This window comes from Ahaetulla prasina, chromosome 18, assembly GCF_028640845.1.
Source record: "Ahaetulla prasina isolate Xishuangbanna chromosome 18, ASM2864084v1, whole genome shotgun sequence".
In the NCBI taxonomy this organism is placed as follows: Eukaryota; Metazoa; Chordata; class Lepidosauria; order Squamata; family Colubridae; genus Ahaetulla; species Ahaetulla prasina.
In genome coordinates this window covers 7,046,303-7,069,300 of record NC_080556.1, presented here as the reverse complement: position 1 = coordinate 7,069,300, position 22,998 = coordinate 7,046,303, and the positions used below count along the sequence as shown (strand labels likewise).

Genomic DNA, 22,998 nt, shown 5'->3' with positions numbered 1-22,998 from the left:
CCATCTCTCTATCTATCCATCTCTCTCTCTCTCTATCTATCTCTATCTTTCCATCTCTATCTATCCATATCTCTATCTCAATCTCTATTCATCCAAATCTATCCATATATCTATCTGTCTGTCTGTCATCTATCCGCATCTATCCATCTATAGCAATAGCCCTTAGACATATACCGCTTCACAGGGCTTTACAGTCCCCTCTAAGCGGTTTACAGAGTCAGCCTCTTGCCCCCAACAATCTGGGTCCTCATTTGACCCACCTCGGAAAGATGGGAGGCTGAGTCAACCTTGAACTGGTCATGATCGAATGTACTGCATCACCATGGCTCTTAAGAGACCTTCACCTGGTGGCCTTTTTCTCCCAGGTATCTCCAAAATGATTTTTTTGGGGAGGTGGGGGGGCGACTGCTGACCTACCTTGATAAAGAGCTGGAGCCAAACGAGCCCACGTTGCAAAACACGGGGCTGGTTCCCGGGTTGGAGCCGGTATTCAGGACTAAATTTCTATCCGGCGAGCGGGCGGCGGCCGCAATGGGCTGTGACGTGGCGGTCAAACTGGCAAAGGGGTTTTCTTCTCGCGAGTGGGTAGACATCATTAGGACCTCCATCAGCACTTGCCCGATCAAGTCTTTAAAATCCGAGAACACTGAGAGGGGAAGGGAAGAAGGGGGGGGGTTGTTACCTGTGGACCCTTCACACATCTCATGCAGCGAAGGGAGATTCAGAAGCGAATCAACCTGATCTGAACAGGCATAGAGCAGTAGCACTTACCGTATATACTCGAATATAAGCCGATCCGAGTATAAGCCGAGGTCCCCAATTTTACCCCAAAAACTGGGGTAAACTGGGGACTCGAGTATAAGCCGAGGGTGGGAAATGAGGCACCTACCGGTTGGGGAAACCCTCCCTCCCTCAGCTGAGAAGGCTGGCGGCTCCCCCGCCCCGCCCTCACTGCACCGCAGGGCTCCCGTCCGGTAAAATGTGAAAAAAAGAAAAAAAAAACCTTGAGTATAAGCCGTATATACTCAAGTATAAGCCGAGGGGCTTAAAAAAAAAACAACTCTAGTATAAGCCGTATAGACCCGAGTATAAGCCGAGGGGACGTTTTTCAGCACAAAAAATGTGCTGAAAAACTCGGCTTATACTCGAGTATATACGGTATATACCGCTTCACATTGACAGCCCTCTCTAAGCAGTTTAAAGAGTCAGCCTATGGCCCCCAACAATCTGGGTCCTCATTTTATCGACCACGGAAGGACGGGAGGCTGTGTTGTGGTCCGCCAGCAGCCTGCGGAGCTGGCAACGGAGTCAGACAAGCAATAAGGCTGAGGAAGAACATGGGCCAGGCCTGGAGGCTGGGGCGGGGAGGCCCTCCCGAGCTCCGTTTTCGCTGGCACAGGGTTGCAGGAAGCCATCCCAGCCAAAAACGGAGCTCGGGAGCCCGTTTTTTCTGGCAGAGCGCTCGGGCCACAGGCGCCACCGATACAAGTGATGTCAAGCTGGCCATACCGATCCTGGCCACGCCCACCCAGCCCTCCCCCTGAAGTCAAACACAATCCTGATGCGGCCCTCAATGAAATCAAGTTTGACACCCCCCTGCTCTAGTACCATGTTTTCACCCTCGCATCTTCGAGATGGGTGGACTTCCAACTCTCAGAATCTGTTGTGACTCCAGCCCCCGAACCTGGCCCCATGCCTGAAAGTGACTCCGAAAGTGAGGGGGAAGGGCCGGTAAGGCTTACCTCAGGAGCACCGATGCCTTTGGCCCGGCTCCAGGAGCCAGAACCAGACCAGTCGGAGGACGTAATGAGGCCGTCATCCCCTGATTCCTCCCTTCCCCAGGCTACGCCTTCAGACCCAGCTGATAATAATAATCAAGCTTGGATCGACCCACGCTTCAGAAGATTAGAGAGGCGGCGTCATCAAAAGGAAGGGTATATAAGGAGCTTTGGGACTGCTCTCAGTTCCACGGGAAGCAAAAGTTTAGCTGAACCGTTTCAAAAAGAGCTGAAAGTCTTGCTACGTGAGTCAATATTTTGAACAGGCAGCTGCGATTTCTCTGCCAGGACTGATAAGAGCTGTGAATCCACTGGCTGAAGGTCAGCTCGTGGGTCTGAAGTGGGGAAGGAGTCCTTCAGCTAAGGCTTCCTACATGTTATGAGAGCCCCCCCCCCCCAAGCCTGATCTAAAAGGCACTTAATTAATACAGCTGGCTTCGGTAAGCAAATTCTGCTTTTTTCCAAACACATCCAGAGACAACACGGAGGTCTCCTTACCGTCTTTAGGGTTTTGCTTGAACTGTTCCGAAAGGGAAGTCAGGAAGATGACGTCTCTATCGCGGTCTTTCCAAGAGACCCGGAAAATCTTACAAACCAGCTGTAAGGCTTGTTCCTCCGAGATTTCCAATCCTGAGGGAGGCTCCTGCGAGGGGGACATCCAGAAAAATACTCAAGAGTTAATTTTGCAATTTAAGTTTCAAGAACGCAGGGACATTTAGCAAAGCTGACATGAATAGCAACAGATAAATGCCTTTTTAATCCCTTTTTCCCAACGGTGGGATTCAAATTTTTTTTATTACCGGTTCTGTGGGTGTGGCTTGGTGGGCGTGGCATGGCTTGGTGGGTGTGGCATGGCAGGTTACTGTAAAATCTCCATTCCCACCCCACTCCAGGGGAAGGTTACTGCAAAATCCCCATTTCCTCCCGATCAGCTGGGACTCGGGAGGTAGAGAATAGATGAGGGCTGGGCCAGTCAGAGGTGGTATTTATCGGTTCTCCGAACTACTCAAAATTTCCGCTACCAGTTCGCCAGAACTAGTCAGAATTTGCTGAATAGCATCTCTGCTTTTACAGCCCATATTCAGTGTGTGTCTGAGCACAGGAATGGGGGCGGGGGTCGCTTAACTCGCACCGGGGAATTGTAAACTCAGAATTAAAATTATACTTGCACCATCCAGCAGGGAGGCATGTTGTTATGTGACTACTGGGTATTGTATTGGGGCCGGGATAGCTCAGGCAGTAGAGAAGCCTGTTATTAGAACACAGAGCCTGCAATTACTGCAGGTTCGAGCCCGGCCCAAGGTTGACTCAGCGTTCCACCCTTTATAAGGTAGGTAAAATGAGGACCCAGATTGTTGGGGGGGCAATAAGTTGACTTTGTAAAAAAATATACAAATAGAATGAGACTATTGCCTTATACATTGTAAGCCGCCCTGAGTCTTCGGAGAAGGGCGGGGTATAAATATAAACAAAAAAAATAATAATTGTAAAGTCTGGTGTTGTGGTGTTTGTGTGTGTACACAAACGCAGAGAGGAGGCTAAACTCCTCTCCGCGCTAAACTTACCCCTAGTTGAGGAGGCTAAACTCAACTGTTTCTCAATCTTGACAACTTTTGAGGTGGATGAACTCCAACTCCCAGAATTCCCCCAGCCAACATGGCTCCTCCCTACTGCAGCCAAAAGCAAATACCATTAACAGGCAACAATTTAGAATGGGAACAAAAAGCGAGGCAGCTCCTGAGCCACAACTGCTGAGATTGAAGAAAACATATCCCAGCTGGGGTTTTGCTAGGCTGACTTTTTTCTACAACGGAGCCCAAAATTTACCGGTATGTTGCTAAGCGAAGCCATTGGTTAAGTGAGTTTTGCCCCATTGTACGACTTTTCTTGCCCTGCTTGTTAAGTGAATCACTGCATCTGTTAAGTGAGTAGCACGCTGGTTACGTGAATCTGGCTTCCCCGTTGATTTTGCTTGTCAGCTAACGGATGATGTCAGAAAACCAGAAAACCAGCAAGCCCAGAGAGCATCGAGGACCCCACAGTCCTCCTCCTCCTCCACTTCTAGCATTGATGATGTTACCTAGTTTGGGTAATAAAACGTCTGCAAGAAAACAACCAAACTCAGAGAACACCAAGAATCCCACAGTCTTCCTCCTCCTCCTCCCTTCTAGCACTGATAGTGTTCCCTAGCTGGATAATGAAACGATTGCAAGAAAACAAGCCAGCTCAGAGAACACCAAGGAGCCACTCGTGTCAAACCTGAGCTACATTTTTTTCCTTTCTTTTATCTATCTTCTTTCCTTCCTTCCTTCCTTCCTTCCCTCTTTCTTTCCTCCCTCCTTCCTGCCTTCCTTCCTTTTGGTACTAGCGCTGATGATGTTCCCTAGTTGGGTAATGAAATGTCCAAGAAAACAACCAAGCTCACAGAGCACCAAGGACCCTTCAGGTCAACCCTAAGCTACAATTTTTTATTTTTTCTTTCTTTCTTTTTCTTCCTTCCTTCCCTCTCTCCCTCTTCCTTCCTTCCTTCCCTCTCTCTCTCTCTCTTCCTTCCTTCCCTCCCTCCCTCTTCCTTCCTTCCTTCCCTCTCTCTCTCTCTCTTCCTTCCTTCCCTCCCTCCCTCTTCCTTCCTTCCTTTTGGTACTAGCACTGATGATGTTACCTAGCTGGGTAATGAAACATCTGCAAGAAAACAAGCAAGCTCAGAGAGCACCAAGGAGCTACTCGTGTCAACCCATGAGCTACAAATATTCTCCTTTATTGATAGCACATTCGTCATTCTGCCTATCCCGACATGTGAAGAAGCGGCTGTTCCAGAATAGACAGTTAAGGGCCTCTTGGTTTCCCTACAAGCCCAGTGTGACACACACACCCCTCACCTTATCCGAGAGGCTCCGTTTCTCCCTCCGGTCGCTCTCATCCACTTCCATGTTTTCGATCCCCGAATCCACATCGACCTGGGACAAGCTGGCAAAGGGAGCAGAGAAAGACTTCAGACCGCTCAAAGTGCAGGAGGGCTTGAAGGGAAAAACAACCCGATACGCGCAAAAAAAACCCACAACCACAATTGTGCCACTGGCTGTAACTGATGGGTAACCAACTGCCCAGACGCCACTTGCTTCGGAACAAGCCAACATGACTCATGGAGGACAGCTCCAGCGCACTTCATTTCTCGCCCCCTCCCACAGCTTGCATTTGATGGGGGTGTCTACGCAGGGCTGCCAAACCGAATTCAGCCCACGTGTGGGGAGAACAACATTTTGATTCTGTCTTCCCCCGAAAGCCATTATTCTAAGCTCTGGCTGGGTTTACAAATTCTGCTTCTCTGTACACAAAATTGGGACTCCTTCCAGCTTTTTGGAGGACAAAGAGGAAAACCTACAAGGGAGAACCTTAAGGCTTACAAAAAAAAAAAGAAGAAGAAAGAAAGAAATTAAAAAAAAGAGCTATTCCTTAGTCTGGTGGTTTTTCATTTCTTTCATTTTCATTTGTATTTTCCTCTTCCTGTGATATTTGTTTACTGTCTTGGTTTGGGAGTCCAGGCTTCCTTTTCAATCATTTAAGACTTACCGTGGAGAATCTGGATTGCGGTATGGAGGTTGGTCACCTCCATCAAGGGAAGACAGCCAGCAATCTGGGCTGCGTTACCCGTCAGATGGAGGGTGGGCGCAAGGGTTAGAATGCGGTATCGCAGGCTAGCTCTGGCCAAAGAGCCTGCAGTTCGATCCTGACTGGCTCAAGGTTGATTTGGCCTTCCATCCTGCCAAGGTCAGTAAAATGTGGACCCAGATCGTTGGGGGCCAGAGGCTGACTCTGTAAACCTCTCAGAAAGTGCTGTAAAGCACTACGGAATAGTATGTTTAGATAGATAGATAGATAGATAGATAGATAGATAGATAGATAGATAGATAGATAGATAGGTAGGTAGGTAGGTAGGTAAGTAGGTACGGTAGGTAGTTACGGTAGGTAGGTAGGTAGCTAGCTAGCTAGGTAGACAGACAGACAGACAGATAGATACGATAGGTAGATAGATAGATAGATAGATAGATAGATAGATAGATAGATAGATAGATAGATAGATAGATAGATAGATAGATAGATAGATAGATAGATAGGATACAGACAGACATCATGGTGGTGCAGTGGTTAGAATGCAGTATTGCAGGCTAACTCTGCCCACTGCCGGCAGTTCGATGTTGACTGCCTCAAGGTTGACTCAGCCTCCCATCCTCCCGAGGGTCAGTTAAAATGAAGACCCAGATTGTTGAGGCCAACCGGCTTAGAGAGGGTTGCAAAGCACTGTGAAGCAGTAACGTAAGTTTAAGTGCCATCGTTATCTTTTTGCCACAGGCATGGTGGGAAATGTAGCCCCAAAGCTCCACCACAGAACCGCTTTCCAGAGTGAGATGGGTCCATATCGACTCAATAAAATAAGATTCTCCTACAGCTATCCACATCAGATAATAGAAACGCTGGGTAAAATCCCCAAGAGGTTACGCTAAGCATCTTGGGAGAACGTCCACCCAAGGCTGCCCCGAGCCAGGGACCGGATGAGCCCCACCCCCAATACCTTTTCTCGCAGGAGACGCTGTCGATATCCATGCTCTGGGACCGGGAGAGGGACTGGGACTGCGTTTCGAGGCTGTTGGAAGGCGAGCTGCTGAGCGAACTCACACCTTCGCTGCTCTGACTGCGATGGGCAACACCTTCGGTGGGGGGAAAAAGGACAGGAAGGGATTTTATAGTCAATTCCCCTCCCAGCGTGGCCACAAACCTGCAGCTGGAAGCTGGGGGGGGGGAAAAACCACATTTAGACGATAAATCTGTTCCCTAAAAGTCTGTAAAAGATTCTCGGTCATCCAGGTCATGGCTCTCCCAAAGGTGTGTTGTTGTTGTTTTTCCCCAGGAGGCCACTGGACTTTCTGGTTTCGGTTTTGGTTTTGTCTTTTGAAGGCGTTTCACTTCTCATCCAAGAAGCTTCTTCAGTTGTGAAAGGATAATGGCGGGGAATGGAAATATTTATATTCCTTGCAGACAGATGGTTATTAGCATCCTTTTAGAGCAGGGCTGTCAAACTGGCGGCCCACAAGCTACACACCCACGCCCGGGTTAGGGAAGGGGAAAAAAGTCCAAATACGCAAGTTTTGACACCCACCGTTTTAGAGGGTCATTGAAGCACTTGGGAGGTTTATCTGTGTTCTCAGGGTCACCTGAGTAATACTTCAGAGAAACCTGCAAGTGCCTTAGAGCACCACTCAGGTGATCCTAAGGACACAGACAAATCTCCAAGTGGCTTCAACACACCTCTAAGGTAAAGGTAAAAGGTTCCGCTCGCACAGATGTGCTAGTCGTTCCCGACTCTAGGGGGTGGTGCTCATCTCTATTTCAAAGCCGAAGAGCCAGCGCTGTCCGAAGGTCTCCGTGGTCATGTGGCCGGCATGACTCAACACCAAAGGCGCACGGAACACTGTGACCTTCCCACCAAAGGTGGTCCCTATTTTTCTACTTGCGTTTTTTTTTTAACGTGCTTCCGAACTGCTAGGTTGGCAGAAGCTGGGACAAGTCACGGGAGCTCATCCCATTACGCGGCGCTAGGGATTCAAACCGCTGAACTGCCAACTTTGGGCCTCTGGTGGCTCAACAGACTAATGCAGTCTGTTATTAACACAGCTGCCTGCAATTACTGCAGGTTCTAGTCCCACCAGGCCCAAGGTTGACTCAGCCTTCCATCCTTTATAAGGTAGGTAAAATGAGGACCCAGATTGTTGGGGGCAATAAAGTTGACTTTGTACATAATATACAAATGGATGAGACTATTGCTTAACACAATGTAAGCCGCCCTGAGTCTTTGGAGAAGGGTGGGATATAAATTCAAATAAAAAAAAAAACACCTTTCGATCAACAAGCTCAGCATCTTAGCTACTGCATCCCCTGGAACAACCCCCTAAAAGGATGCAAATGGACCAGCTTTCTGCAAGGAACATAAATCCTTCCATTCCCCACTATATCCTGTCAGAGCTGAAGAAGAGAAATGTCTTCAAAAAAAAAACCAAGGAAGTCCAGTGGTCCCCGGAAAAAGCACCTTTGCGACAATCCACTCCCTAAGAAACCACTCCAAAGTTGTAGACAATCAGACCGCCTTGCAGGAAGAAAGCAAATGTATGGATTCGGAATATGGCATAACATGCATGGACTTACGATCTGTACAGGTAGAGCTCGACTTACAGCAGTTCACTTAGTGGCCGTTCGACGTTAACAACAGCACCGAAAAAAGGGACCCAAACATTTTTTTCACACTTAACGACCATTGCAGCATCCCCACTGATTTTGCTTGTCAGAAAGTCGCTGACATGTGACCCCCCCTCCCCCGGGACACTGCAACCATCATAAAGGGGAATGTAAATGCATCTGAATGTAAATCACACGACCATGTTTGCAAGTGTGAAAAATGGTCAGAAGCCGCTTTTTTTTTTCCAGTGAATTTGTAACTTTGAACAGTCACTAAATGAACTGTTGGAAGTCGAGGACTTTTCTCTCATTAGCGCACACCTTGCCTTCATCGAGCTGACGGCGATATATGGCTCAGAACAGGAAGTCAGCAAAGCGAAAGCTACTCGGCGTTTCCCAACCGTCAAGACTTTTTGATGTGTGGCCTTTACTACCCAGAATTCCCTAGCCAGCAAGGCTAAGGCTGTTGCTGAGAATTCTGGGAGTCCATTCTTCTGAAACTCATCAAAATTCAGCAGCACAAGCTCAAGGAAAAGGGTTTAGGTCAGGGATGTCCAAACTTGGCCCCTTGAAGAGTGGTGGACTTCAACTCCCAGAATTCTCCAACTAGCAACTTGCTTAAATTTATAGCTCATGCTGGCTGGGGAATTCTGGGAGTTGAAGTTCACCACTCTCCAAAGGGCCAAGTTTGGACACCCCTGGTTTAGGTTCTCCACTATACCTCCCCCATTTTCCATTGTTGACTCCTCCAGCCAATTCCCGTGAATTAACTTGATGGTGAGGCAAAACGTTTCAGTTTAAAGCGTAAAGAAACTAGAAACCCAAGTTGAAATAGAATGCCGGCATGTACCGTGTTTCCCCGAAAATAAGACCCAACCGGAAAATTAAGTCCTAGCATGATTTTTCGGCGTAATATAAGCCCTACCTCCAAAATAAGCCCCAGTTAAGATCGTCAGCTGTATGAGCGCATTTAACACTGTGTTTTCCCGAAAATAAGACCTGATCAGAAAATAAGCATCTTTTGGAGCAAAAATTAATATCTTATTTTCAGGGAAATAAATTATTTATTTTTTTTAAAAAAAGTCCTTTCTGTTCTTCTCACATAAGGCAAGGGTTTTTATAGGTCAACCAACCATCCGAATACACCGTCCCTCAATTGTATCACTCTGCTATCCATTATCCCAGGTCAGTTTGGCTATTTTGACAACATTGGGGACTATAGGATGGCCAAGGTGTAAAACAAAACCTTAGATACTAATTCTCTTCTCTTTCCTGTGAGCTGCTTAAAATCTCAGTGACTGAAGTGGCATCGAAGCCTTTATAAATAATTTTTTTTAAAAATTATAGTTTAGTGTGCCATCGAGACTATTTTTAAACCCTGTGGGAACAACTTGGCTTTAACAGGCCACGCAGCACATTTAAGAGTGTTAATAAGATAAAAGGAAAGAAACGAACCTTCTTTCTAATTCAGTGTCACGTCCCAATTAATCAGGCACTTAAAATGTTTTAGCTCTGGAATGAACAGTATGTATGTGTGTGTCTGTGTGGCATTCTCACTCACTCACACACACACACTCCTCAGTAATTTGTCCTAAGAGCAATTATCCCCCAACTCTTTCTAAATATGTTCCTCTCCTCTCAGTAAACATGAACCTGACATTCCAAGCTGGTCAAACCAATTTGAGGCCAAACCAAGGGAGAGGCTGCGAATCTCGATTGTTATATCACCTCTCAACGACAAGGTCAACCTGCTGAATGGCTGCTTAAGCAGACAGCAAGAGAGAGGGAGGGAGAGAGGGAGGGAATGAGGAGGCAGCTACATGACGGTTTGGCTTGCTTGGCTAAGCAGCCACTTTCCTTCACCTTCAAGGCCAGCTGTTCCGCAGGCTACCTGCCATCTAGCCATCTATGGGAGAGACTGTAGTTGTCAAAACTAGCCAGGTTGCCCCACTCTCACGTTCAGACAGGAGGTGCCTGGCTTCCCGCACTGCATCGAAGATGGTTTGTACGGTTTCAGTTTAGTTTTGAAACAAGCCATTATAGGCTGTAAAATTTGGCCGATGGCGGAGCACAACGCTCAAACCCAGCAAGGACCAGATTTAATTTCTTTAAACTTTCTTGCTCGCTTCCACGAAATGACAAGAAAGCACAGCAGCTTCCTTACGGCTCTGTTTAAACCCTAATTCACACGTCCCACATTGGCCCTGCAGGAAAAGCCATGATTTCTCGAGAACCCCAGCAAAAAAAAAGGAAAGCCGGCATGGTTTTTCTCACCTCCAATCATCCTGAAGAATTGGCATCAAGCTGGCAGTGGCTTACCTGACGCACCGATTGGAGAGGTAGCAGGGGTCATACTGTGAACATTGAGCCCAAGGTTGTGGGGGGCCCCTGAAGATGACGCTGGGACCGGCTGCCCTGGGGGGTTCTCCCTCTGAGGAGACGTAAGTGGGGTGGTGGGCTGGGAAGAGGGTCCGCCAGCGAGCCGGGCAAGGCGCCTCCGACGGATCTGCATAAAAACCAGGACACCGTGAGTTACGAAGAGCCGTGATGGCACAGTGGTGAGAGTGCAGTATTGCAGGCTATTTCTACTGACTGCCGGCTGCCTGCAATTTGGCAGATTGAATCTCACCAGGCTGAAGGTTGACTCATCCTTCCATCCTTCCAAGGTGGGTGAAATGAGGACCCAGATTGTTGGGGGCAAGAGGCTGACTCTGTAAACCGCTTAGAGAGGGCTGTAATGCACTGTGAAGCAGTATATAATCTTAAGTATTCTTTCTTTCTTTCTTTCTTTCTTTCTTTCTTTCTTTCTTTCTTTCTTTCTTTCTTTCTTTCTCTTTCTTCCTTCCTTCCTCCCTCCCTCCCTCCCAGTGGTTAGAATGCAAAAAAGGTAAAGGATCCCCTTGCACATACGTGCAAGTTGTTCCCAACTCTAGGGGGCGGTGCTCATCTCCGTTTCAAAGCCGAAGAGCCAGCGCTGTCCGAAGACATCTCCATGCTCATGTGACCGGCATGACTCAACACCAAAGGCGCACGGAACGCTGTTCCCTTCCCACCAAAGGTGGTCCCTATTTTTCTATTTGCATTTTTTTATGTGCTTTCAAACTGCTAAGTTGGCAGAAGCTGGGACATGTAACGGGAGCTCAGCCCGTTACACGGCACTAGGGATTTGAGGTGCTGAACTGCTGACTTTCCGATTGACAAGCTCAGCGACTTAGCCCCTGAGCCACTTCAAGAATGCAATATTGCAGGCTAATTCTGCCTACTGCCAGCAGTTCGATCCTGACCGACGGGTTCAAGGTTGACTCGGCCTTCCATCCTTCTGAGGTGGGTCAAATGAGAAGCCAGATTGTTGGGGGCAAGAGGCTGACTCTGTAAACCGCTTAGAGAGGGCTGTAAAAGCACTGTGAAGTGGTATATAAGTCTAAGTGCTATTGCTATTGCTACTGGATTTCAACCCTTCAGAGTTCCAGAAGGTCTTGGACCATGACTGCCTCAGCTTTCAAAAACAGACCTGACGACCAGGGTAGGAGGTCAAAGACAGAATGTTTAATAAGAATTCCAAATTTCAGGAAGCCATCAACACCCTCCCAAACAGCCACATCAAACCACACATTCATCAGCCTCAGTGATCACTGGCAAAAAACCACTTTCGTTCCAAAAAGGTTCTTAACCGTTCAGCACCACCCGTTCCCCTTTCCCCGAGAGAATCACAAACAACATTTTCCCGGAAATGGATAACAGCACACAAGGAAAACATGTTGCGGTGTTCGTGTCACAGCTCAGAGGAAGCTCTATTATTAGAAACCAAGCAAGGTTCTCCCCTACAGCCTTACGCAACAAATCCAACCCATCCTGCTTTTTCATCTTTTGAACCTGAAGAACATCTCCGGCGAAAGACTCTCTCCCATCCTTGTATTTAGATTTAAAATTCATTATCGGCCAAGTGTGATTGGACACACAAGGAATTTCTCTTTGGTGCATAGGCTCTCAGTGTACACAAAAAGACAAGATACATTCGTCAGGAATCTTAAGGTACAACAATTAATGGCAGTCACAGGACACAAATAAGCAATCGAATCATACTAGTAAACAATATAAATTGTATGGACACAGCAACAAATTACAGTCATGCAGTCATAAGTGGGAGGAGATGGGCGATAGGAACAATGAGAAGACTAATAGTAATAGTAATGCCAACTTAGTGAATAGTTTAACAGTGTTGAGGGAATTACCATATTTTTCGGAGTATAAGACACACTTTTTCCCTCCTAAAAGAGGCTGAAAATTTGGGTGCGTCTTATACTCCAAATGTAACTTTTTCGAAGTTTTTTTTCAGCCCTAACAAGGTGCTAGTGATGAAGCGATCTCCATGCTTTTTTTCAGTGAAGCGATTTTCCATGCTTTGCCTGCTCCCTCCGATTTTCAGCTGTGAAGCTTTTTTTCAGTGTTCGCAAAGCGATCTCCCGTGGTTTGCCTGCTTTTCGCATTGTTTCTCTCTCCAAAGATCAGTTGTGCTTTAGAAGCTGTTTTTTATCCCCAAGCAGGGAATAAAAAACAGCAAACTAATGTGCTGAAGCTGACCAGGCTAAGGACACTAGCCAGATGAATACCTGGTAGGCAGATACTTCTTTTCCTATCTTCCTCCCCAAAAGCTAAGCGTCTTATACTCCGGTGCATCTTATACTCTGAAAAATATGGTATTTGTTTAGCAGAGTGATGGTGTTGGGGGAAAAACTGTCCATGTGTCTAGTTGCTCTGATGTGCAGTGCTCTATAGTGTCGTTTTGAGGGTAGGGGTTGAAACAATTTATGTCCAGGATGTGAGGGGTCTGTAAATATTTTCACAGCCTTCTTTTTGACTCGTGCAGTATACAGGTCCTCAGTGGAAGGCAGGTTGGTAGCCACTGTTGTTTCTGCAGTTCTAATGATCCTCTGAAGTCTGTGTCTGCCTTGTTGGGTCGCAGAACCAAACCAGACAGTTATAGAGGTGCAGATGACAAGACTCAATCTTTCTTCTGTGAGGGGCAAAAGTAAGGTAGCTTTTCACAAGCTCCATCTTAACATTCCTCTTTGGCCACGTTACCTGACACCCTAAAGTGGGTGAAAGGTTTTAAAATCTTTCATAATGAAAGGTTTGTTGTTTCCATTCTGCAATACATGAATTTAACAAGTTAAAGGTCCACCTATCCAGGTTGAAGGGAGCAGAACTCAAGAGGCTCACTCGTCATAGGACTTCACTTACAACCATTCGTTGAGCGACTCTTCAAAGTTACAACAGCACTGAAAAAGGGACTTCGGATCATTTTTCACTCTGACGACTACTGCAGCATCCCCAAGGTCAGGTGAGCAAAATCCAGACCGCTTGGCAACTGACAGATATTTACAATGGTCACAGTGTCCCAGGGGTAATGTGATCCCCTTTTGAGACCTTCGGACAACCAAAGTCAGGAAGAGAGCCTGCTTCACTTAACAGCTGTTATTAATTTAACAATCGTAGTGATTCCCTTAACAACTACCACTAGAAAGGTCATGAAATGGGTTATGGACTTGTGGCTTGTGGCAAGGGACACAGTGGCTCAAGTGGTTAAGACGCTGAGCTTGTCAACCGAAAGGTCGGCAGTTCAGCGGTTCGAATCCCTAGCAACGCGCAACAGGGTGAGCTCCCGTGACTTGTCCCAGCTTCCGCCAACCTAGCAGTTTGAAAGCACATTAAAAAATGCAAATAGAAAAATAGGGACCACCTTTGGTGGGAAGGGAACAGCATTTCCGTGCGCCTTTGGCATTGAGTCATGTCAGCCACGTGACCACGGAGACGTCTTTGGACAGCGCTGGCTCTTCGGCTTTGAAATGGAGATGAGCACCGCCCCCTAGAGTTGGGAATGACTAGCACAGATGTGCGAGGGGAACCTTTACCTTTACCTTATGGACTTGTAGTGTTTTGTCTATAGGAAGATGAAGACACAACTTTGAATGACTCAAGAGAGAAAGAGGGCTATAAGCCCGTTGCAGGAAGCATGGAAAAGTACACGATAAAAAGATTCGGCCACTGACCAAAATTTAGGTCAAGGTAGTTTGTTTTCATGCTGAGTGTCACCGAAAGCTGACTCAACGCATAGAAATTAGGCTAAAATTATTATTTTCCTGCAAAGAATTGCCTGTCTTGAATAAAGCCTGCCGCACTTCAGGCTGGATATTTCTTGGCCAGAATTTTTTTTAAAAAAAGAAACATTTTTAAAATGTTACAAAAGGTCTTATCCTTGGCCAAATCACGGGACTGGCTAATCCAATGATTCCTAATCTTTGTTAAGGTCTGGATGTATGGCCTTCAACTACCCCACTCCTATTGAGTACGCTCAACGCTGGCCATGCTGGGGAGTTATGGGAGTCCATACATCTGAGAGTTGCCCAGAACTCACAAACGTTCTTCAAAACTTTCAACTCAGCTCAACTTGGAACCATCAAGGTGTCTACATGCAAAGTAGGAATCAACCATAAAGCCCAAGAGATGGCAACGAGGGGTATTGCTTCAATAAGAATAGTAAGACCATCGTTCATCTAACTCTAGGGAGAGCTCTCCAGGATTAAAATTCAGATCAGGGCTCCTTTCAAGAGATTGCCAAGGATTAAGACTGAGGAACCCACACACACGTCCTGCTCCTGGCCTGAAGTAGGGCTCTGAATGAGCTACTTGAAATTTAAAATGTTTAAAACTGGCACTGCTAGGGAACAACCCCATCAGAAACTGTATGCTGCTACCCCCAAACCTCATCTACCTTAATTCTGAACCACTTCTGCGTAAAAAAGTTTTTTTTTTTATCTTTCTTCAACGGCTTCTGTTTTTCCATGCCACAATTCCTCTTCTGGGACCATTGGGAGATTTAGAAACATTCGGTGACACAGTATAAAGATGGGCGGGAAGCGCTCAGGGCTGACCCACAGGAAGTAACGAGATGAGACCTGTCCAATCATGGCTGGAAAAGGTGCTATTATTCCGCCTACAAGCAGAGGCATCGTAACTGAAATGACTAACCCAGAGCTTAGTCTTTTACCCAATCAGCTTAAATTAAAAAGGTAAAGGTTCCCCTCGCACATGCGTGCTAATAGTTCCTGACTCTAGGGGGCGGTGCTCATCTCCGTTTCAAAGCCGAAGAGCCAGTGCTGTCCAAAGACGTCTCCGTGGTCATGTAGCCGGCATGACTCAATGCCAAAGGCGCACAGAATGCTGTTACCTTCCCACCAAGGTGGTCCTTATGTTTTCTACTTGCATTTTTACATGCTTTCAAAACTGCTAGGTTGGCAGAAGCTGGGACAAGTAACAGGAGCTCACCCCGTTGCACGGCAGCACTAGGGATTCGAACCGCTGAGCTGCTGACCTTTCGATCGACAAGCTCAACGTCCTAGCCCCTGAGCCACCGCGTCCCCTTCCCACCAAAGGTGATCCCTATTTTTCTACTTGCATTTTTACCTGCTTTCGAACTGCTAGGTTGGCAGAAGCTGGGAGAAGTCACGGGAGCTCACCCCATGACGCGGCGTTAGGGATTCAAACCGTTGAACTGCCGACCTTTAGACTGACAAGTTCAGCGTCTTAGCCACTCAGCCACCGCGTTCCCCCCCAACTTAAATTAGCTATTCTTATTATTTAAAGCAGCAGGGGCCCCCAACCTTGGCAACTTTAAGCCTGGAGGACTTCAACTCCCAGAATTCCCCAGCCAGCTTTGCTTTCAAGGACCCTAACTGGGTAACATCTGCACTCTAGTTAGGGTCATGAAACGCTTGCAAAAAAAACAAAACAAGCCAGCTGAGAGAGCACCAAGGACCCCTCTCAAGATTCAAGGTCTCTGCACCCAGGAAAAGAATTATAAATCAAACAATGTATTTAAAGCAGGCTTTTGATCCAAGCTTCCCAATATGCTCAGGGAAAATGCCAGGCCAAAAGGGACCGCAAGAGAAAGTGTTTCCCTTCCTTTCTCAAGGGCTGGCATAACAATGGGCCTTTCTCCTTCCATCCCTCCCAGGGGGCTCTTGTTTCCCTTGGCTTCCTGTTCGCCCCCAGGATACTTTCTCCCACTGTTGAGCTTTTGAGGCTGCGAATCAATTAGCCAGCAATAAACTGGCTTTCTCTCCGGTGGCTAGAATGTGTCACAAAAGTGAGATGGACAGCGATAAAAATAAGCAAACTGTGGTTTGCTTGCAGGGGCCCTATTCAAACATAAACAGGCTGTGCATAAAATGCATGATGGTTTAGAGAGAGCTAAGCGGAAATAATACAAGCCACCTTATTTAAATTAGGCCAACCTGAGCTCCGGTATAGTTCTTTCACCTGCGTTAGAAACCCCCCAATCTGCTATTCTAATTCCAATCAGGATGTACCAGCGAACCCATCATTTTCCTCTTCCGCGTCTCTGTTGGGAGGGTTGCTTTGCCTGCCTGCCTTACCCACCCACCCTTCTACAGCAGACAGCAAAAGTACTTGGCAATGGGCCTCATGTACAGCTTATAAGTTCTTATTGCAACAGCAAACGCTTGGTAAATTATTACCTTCATCTCAGCAACCAACACGTCATCTTGATGGTTTTGGAAGCTGTGGAATGACTTTGCATTAAGATGCCTGTTGTTGCAATCTGATCTTCCCCCAATAGAAAGACGATACAACCCAGCATATTGAAGACGATACAACCCAGCATATTGAAGGGGGGAGGGGAAAAAAAAGAAAACTAAAGTTGATCGTTTGAAGCTGACCACAATGGCTGGGTTCTATGCCAGTGGTCACCAACTGGTGGTGCGTGGACCAATGGTGGTCCATGAGAAAATTTTGGTGATCCACAGAAAAATTATTTGCATTTTTTATATTGCACTAAATCAGAGGTCCTCAAACTATGGTCCCTGGGACAGATATATGCAATGAATGTTTGTGTTGCTGCAGAGGGTCTCCCACTTTGGGGTCTTTTTGTGTGGGTCGGAGGGGGGCAGAAATTCCGACTTAGGGTCTGCTTCAGCCTCTAGTGTGGGGCTTTGGGCGAAGGCTGGATGGAAGTGCCACTGGTGGTGAAGAGCTGGAGGGCCTTGTTCTAGTGGGACTGCATCATGGCCTGGAACTGGCTGACCATCACAGCTCACGGAGCCTCCAGGCGCTGGACTTGCACTCCCTCACGTCTTCCCTCTGCTTGGAAAGCCTATGCTCCTAGTCCTCAGTGAGGTGTGCTTCTGCTGAAACTCCTTCTCGGTCAGATCCAATTTGAACTGAGCTGTTTTGCCCACTCTTTCTCACGGTGGCTGCTTAGCTCCAACGACTGCTTCCTGTTGGGGCCCTAAGGAGCCTGAGTGGTGAGTAGAGGCTGTCAAGGTGCCCGTCGGCGTGAGTGACATCAAGTTGGCCACACCCAGCCAGTCACATGACCACCTAGCCACGCCCACCCAGTCAGTCATTAGGCAGATCATATTAGTGGTCCTCGGGATTTAAAATGATGAATTTAGTGGTCCCTGAGATCCAAAAGGTTGGGGGACCCCTGTTCTATGCAATAGGAGTACCAATCATTTGCAGGTCGAACACACAGCACAAATCCCTTCCTGTTTACTTACTTTCCACCTCTATGATATTCCTGAACATTACTGTCTCTTTCACACACACCTCAGGGAGGTTCCCTAAAGTCACCTCATGAGGTTGTTCCAGGCGGTTGGGCAGGAATTCCACCACTCAGATAAATACGCCCCTGTGTGACATCTGCAATTCCAAATCTTGTCTTTGGAAACAAAGAATTCTTAAGCACTTTCTGCATCAGGCCACAGAAATAAGCTATGCTTCAAGGGTACCTAGCAAAGGTCGATCTAACCTACTTTGGGAGGATCTTCCCAAGAAATCTCTTTACTGTTATTTAGCTTGGGGGAAAAAATATCTCCTCCTGCAACCAAGATGCGTAACAAACAACCTTGACAGCTTGGAATGGATCCCCACTGCATCTCCAGCCAGAAGGCCAACGAGAGTGCTGATAAGTGTAAAGACAAGTTCAAATCGCTATTTATGGCAACTTGGTCTCCAATAAAATGATTACACGTTGGTAATTGTGTCTAAACAATTGCGGATGGGCTTTTTAGCTGGTTTCAGTAGCCTTTTTAAACTAGTGGTCAAGATGGTTTGACATGGAAACTAATCAAGGAGAGAAGCAACATGGAATTAAAGATAAAGTTCCTAACAGGGAGGACAATTAGCCAGTGGAAGGGCTTGCCACCAGAAGTTGCGGGTGCTTCATCACTGGAGATTTTTAAGAAGAAACTAGACAGTCACTTGTCTGAAATGGTATAGGGTCTCCTGCCTGAGCAGGGGGTTGGACTAGAAGACCTCCAAGGTCCCTTCCAGCTTTATTCTGATTGATTGGCTCCTGTCCCCGAAGAGCAGATTCCCCCATTGACACCTCACTGCTTAGTTTACAGAGGAGTAGTTGGGTGGGAGAGAATCCCTTAGCAGTAACACACTCCCTTCCAATTAATCACGGCATTCCTAGCCCAAGTGTGCTGCCATCGTCAAAGCAGGACACTCAATATTCCTAAATTACTCCTATAGTGGATCTTTTCCTTGCTAATTAGGAAAAACCATCAGCACACACACAACTTACCATGTAGGTAAACATACTGTAAATTGTTCCAGTCACACTATTCACTAAATCTACACTACTATTAATCTTCTCGTTTTCATCACCAATCTCTTTCCACTTATGACTGTATGACTGTAACTTTTTGTTGCCAGCATTAAGGGTTAAATTGCAACCTATGACCATCATTTGTGTTGTAAATGTTGTACCTTCGATGTGTTTTTTTTCTTTTCTTTTTTCTTTTTTCTTTTATGTACACTGAGAGCATATGCACCAAAACAAATTCCTTGTGTATCCAATCACACTTGGCCAATAAATAAATTCTATCCTATTCTATTCTATTCATTTAACCACCCGCGCACACAAAATGCAGCTTGATTTAGTTGTTTGGATACCAGAGTTTATAGGGATATGCCACAAACTAACACTATTTTTTCCAGGTATCCAGTCCTGTACTTTTTCATAATTTCCGTCCAGTTTCCCTTAAAAGGTTGTGCATACCAGCGTTAGTACAGCTGGTCCTTGACTTATGACAATTGAGCCCAAAACCTCTGTGGCTAAGCGAGACATTTGTTAAGTGAGTTTTGCCCCATTTTAAGGCCTCTCTTGCCACAGTTGTTAAGTGAATCACTGCACTTGTTAAATTAGTAACATGGACAAGCGAATCTGGCTTCCCCCTTCACTTTGCTTGTCGGAAGGTTGCAAAAGGGGGATCAGCTGGGACACTGCAACCGTCATAAATATGAGTCGATTTCAAAGAGTCTGAATTTTGATCACATGACCATGATGCTGCTGCAATGGTGGTAAGCGTGAAAAACGGTCATAACCCACATTTTTTAGTGATGTCGTAAGTTGTCGCTAAACAGTTTTAAGTCAAGGACTATCTGTAATTAAACTGAATTGCCTTCAAACCATAGTTTGAACTGGGCTTAGACACCATAGCTTGGAAGCCATTATAGTTCATGGTTATAGGCCAATCCTGCTATCAAAGGTAAGGATTGCAGCCTGTGACCTGGTCTAGTGAAGCATGTTTTCTATGTACCTAAGATTTTTCACCCTTTGATCACAGTTCCTAAATCACCTTTCTCCAGCCGGATGCCTTTTGGCTGGGAATTATGGATGCCTAAATCCAGTTTATCTCAAAGGAATCAAAGTTAAGAGACGGCTTTCCTAAACCACAGAATTTACTCCCAAGTCTTCACACTCGTTATTTCTCTGTTTGATTCTGATTTCACCGAATGTTTCAGTACTGCTTTTTCTTTCTGAAAGGCTGAATTCTAGTTTTGTTTTAGGAATTTACCGCACACTGTTTTAAGACTCACTAAGATGAAAGCTACATATGATAGTTTATTCATACGAGGAAAGTCCCCCTTCTTAGAACAGATAAGGTAGAATTTTGGTATGCTCTTCACCTTGTCTTGTTAGGCTACTACATCGACCAGAAATACAAATGTATTAAAAATGTGCAACAGATGCTCAATTAAACCTAAATATTTTATAGATAAGATTTTCAACATCTGTTTTAACTGGCAACATACACATTTCCACTATAGAATAGAGGAAGAAAAAATTAGGACTAGAATGAAGAGAAACGGCGAAAACACAATGTGCTACAACATACTGCCTCTTCCTTGGATTGTTGCAATCATTTTAAAATATTTTATAAAGCTGAATACAACATACTAAGCCTGAGTAAAATACAGGACATTCTTCAAGACAGGAAATACTCTCAAGAACACCTCACCATCTTAATAACCAACAACCTCCTGGTCATATAATAAATAACCTTGTCACATGGAAGTATTTAAGTTCATTTTTTAAAAAAGTTAATTTAATATTTTCACATAAGCAGACCTGTCAATGGAACTACACATCCTGCTACCTTCCTGGCTGTCAGCTCAGACTGGGACTCTCAAAAGTTACAAAGATTTACAACAACCCGGAGGTGTGGGGGGGGGGATTCAAGAGCCTTCTAAGCTCCCTGACATTTTTTTGCCCTATCCCCAAAAAACCCACCTTTAAAATAGCAATGAAAACCCCTGAAAATACCTGCCTTTAAAAAAAAAACCTGGTTACTGTCAAACTTGGTTTTTGACCAGAAATAAATTTTAAAATCTTTCTTAATGATAACCATTTGTCTGAAGTGGCGGAGGGTTTCCTGCCTAAGCAGGGGGTTGGACTAGAAGACCTCCAAGGTCCCTTCAAATTCAAATCCTTATTGTCAGTGCACAACATATATACAATGAGATTGGTTGAGCTCCCTCAGTGCACCCCCCCAAACACAATACAGCTCAAAGTGAAGACAGAAAATCCCTAACCCAACTGTTATTCTATTCTATTCTAATTCTAATTCTATTCCATTCCTTATTCTATTCTATTCCTTATTTTTCTTTTCTATTCCATTCTCTATTCTATTCTTATTTCTTTATTCTATTCTATTCTATTCTATTCTATTCTATTCTACAGCAGATACAAAAAAAAGAGGAATTAGGACAACCCCATCAACGTCATCCCAAGGTACAGAACCATCACTTCTCCTACAAAACTCCTGTTCCTTAAAAGGTCTGTGGCAAACCACCAGACACAAAAACCCACATTCCTAGTTATCATCTGTGCTCCCCCCACCACACACACACACAGACAAAACTTACCTCATCGGCACTCAACTCCTCCATAGTTTTCCTCTTAATGGTGGAAGGCGTTTGGGGGGTGCGTGGGGAGGAGGGCTCCGCTTGCTTCCCTCGAGGGAGGTGCTTGGATGGTGATGGAGGAGGAGGAGGAGGAAATGGCTTTCGGTTAACCCCTGTTCCTGGTTGCTGCCTCTTTCCCTAAGGAGTTCTCAGAAGTGCATAGTCAGGAGGTTTAAGAGCAACCCCGTGTAGTCCCCCCCCACACACACACACCTACCCACTCAGAATAGAGATCTGCCTTTTAGCCACTCACTGGGTTCTTCCTCCAGGCTTCCTATCGCCTGAACTGCATCCACCACCCTCCCTCCCTCCCTCCTGGCGGCTGCTCCTCCTCCTCCTCTTCCAGACCCTGCTCGCTTATCTAAACCGGGTCCCGTCCGTCCCGTCCCCCCCCACCCGCCACTCTAATCCCGGGGTTGGGAACGTCCTATGGCCGTCAGAAGGCTCCCGCCCCCCGTCTTCCCCTTTGGCGTGCAAGCGCTCCTTCCTCCCTGCGGCCTATCTGGGGGCTCACCTGTCTTATTGGCCTAACCTGTCCTGAGGCGCCCCCCCCACACACACACACACACCTGTATAGAGGCCCCCACACACAGACACACAGAGTCGGGCTGCTCCCTCACTCCTCCTCCTCTTCGGGGGTCCTAAGGGAGCCGCTGGGCCCCCGCTGCTGCTGCTTCTCCTCCCCCGAGCTTTGTGGATGCGCCAGCAGCCCCGGGGGTCCCATAGGGAGCCTTCCCCCCCACACACACACACCAGGCCCGCTGCGACCAACAGCCCCCCCACCACTCTCGTCTCTCTCTTGACGGGCAGGCCCACCCGGTTTCTCTCTCTCTATCTCCCCCACTTGGCCCTGACGACCCCCCCCTTTGGAAACTCCCCTAACCCGAATCAGGCGGGCGGGGGGAGGCAAAGGCTCACCGGCTGAAGCCCCCGCGCCTCCCAACTCCCGCCCACGCGTGACGGCCGGAGCCCCACTTTCCCCCTCAGCCGCTGCCTCCCCTCACGGAGATTATTCATCAAAACAAGAAGGCGGCGGCGGCGGCCATCTTGGCGTCGGATCACGTGACCTCTTCTCCGCGCTCCCTCGCGCGTGCGTGCGTGCGTGCGTGCGTGCGTGCGTTGGAGGGCCCCCGCGCGCATGCGCGGCCTCGGGGACGTCCACGATGAGTTGAGAAGCCAGGAGGGGGAAAAAAGAAACGGCAGGTTCCGCCCCCTCCTCCGCAAACGTCTGACACCCATGAATGATGGGTGGCTTTCACCAATAGTAGTAAGAGGGGGAGGTTCCCTTCCAAGTTGACTTATTAGGCGATCATCAGTTCGGGGGTTAGCCAATGGGAAGAGAGAGGAGGAGGAGGAGGAGGTGGGAAAAAAAATAAAAAGCCTTTCTGAATCCAAAGCGAGCTACTGTAACGCGAGGCAGTAGGCGGGGCTTGTTGGCGCCTGCGCCATAGCAACAAGTGGAGGGGCCAAGATTGAGGGAGGGGGAGAAGGGGGGGGAGCCAGAATGGCGCCAAAATCAAAACCTGTTCAAATTAAATGGAGCTTGCAAGGCAGAGTTAAATAAAATAGCAATAAACGCACCACAAAAACAGCCGTTTTCTTCTATCTTGTCATGTAATCCTTAGTTTCCCATCACGGTGAATGGCATATTTCAAAAGCTTTGGAAAGTGGCTTTATTATTCACCCACGCACGTTCCGTTTTCTAGATCTGTACCAC

The 22,998-nt window shown here is 46.8% G+C and overlaps 1 protein-coding gene across 2 annotated transcripts in view; it reads right to left on the bottom strand.

Moving 5' to 3' along the window:
• Positions 1-21,572, bottom strand: part of UBE4B (ubiquitination factor E4B) — a 56,327-nt gene extending 34,755 nt beyond the window's left edge. Inside the window, exons 1-6 of one of the 2 annotated variants that reach the window (XM_058161131.1) lie at positions 21,243-21,572; positions 10,326-10,512; positions 6,349-6,484; positions 4,658-4,745; positions 2,277-2,421; positions 418-646 (exon numbers count right to left, since the gene is read on the bottom strand). In XM_058161131.1, the coding sequence (XP_058017114.1) occupies positions 418-646; positions 2,277-2,421; positions 4,658-4,745; positions 6,349-6,484; positions 10,326-10,512; positions 21,243-21,266 (809 nt within the window). In that variant the 5' untranslated portion in view covers positions 21,267-21,572. The remainder of the gene's footprint in view (positions 1-417; positions 647-2,276; positions 2,422-4,657; positions 4,746-6,348; positions 6,485-10,325; positions 10,513-21,242) is intronic. The other variant, XM_058161133.1, reaches the window with a different exon arrangement.
• Between the last annotated feature and the right edge of the window lie 1,426 nt (positions 21,573-22,998).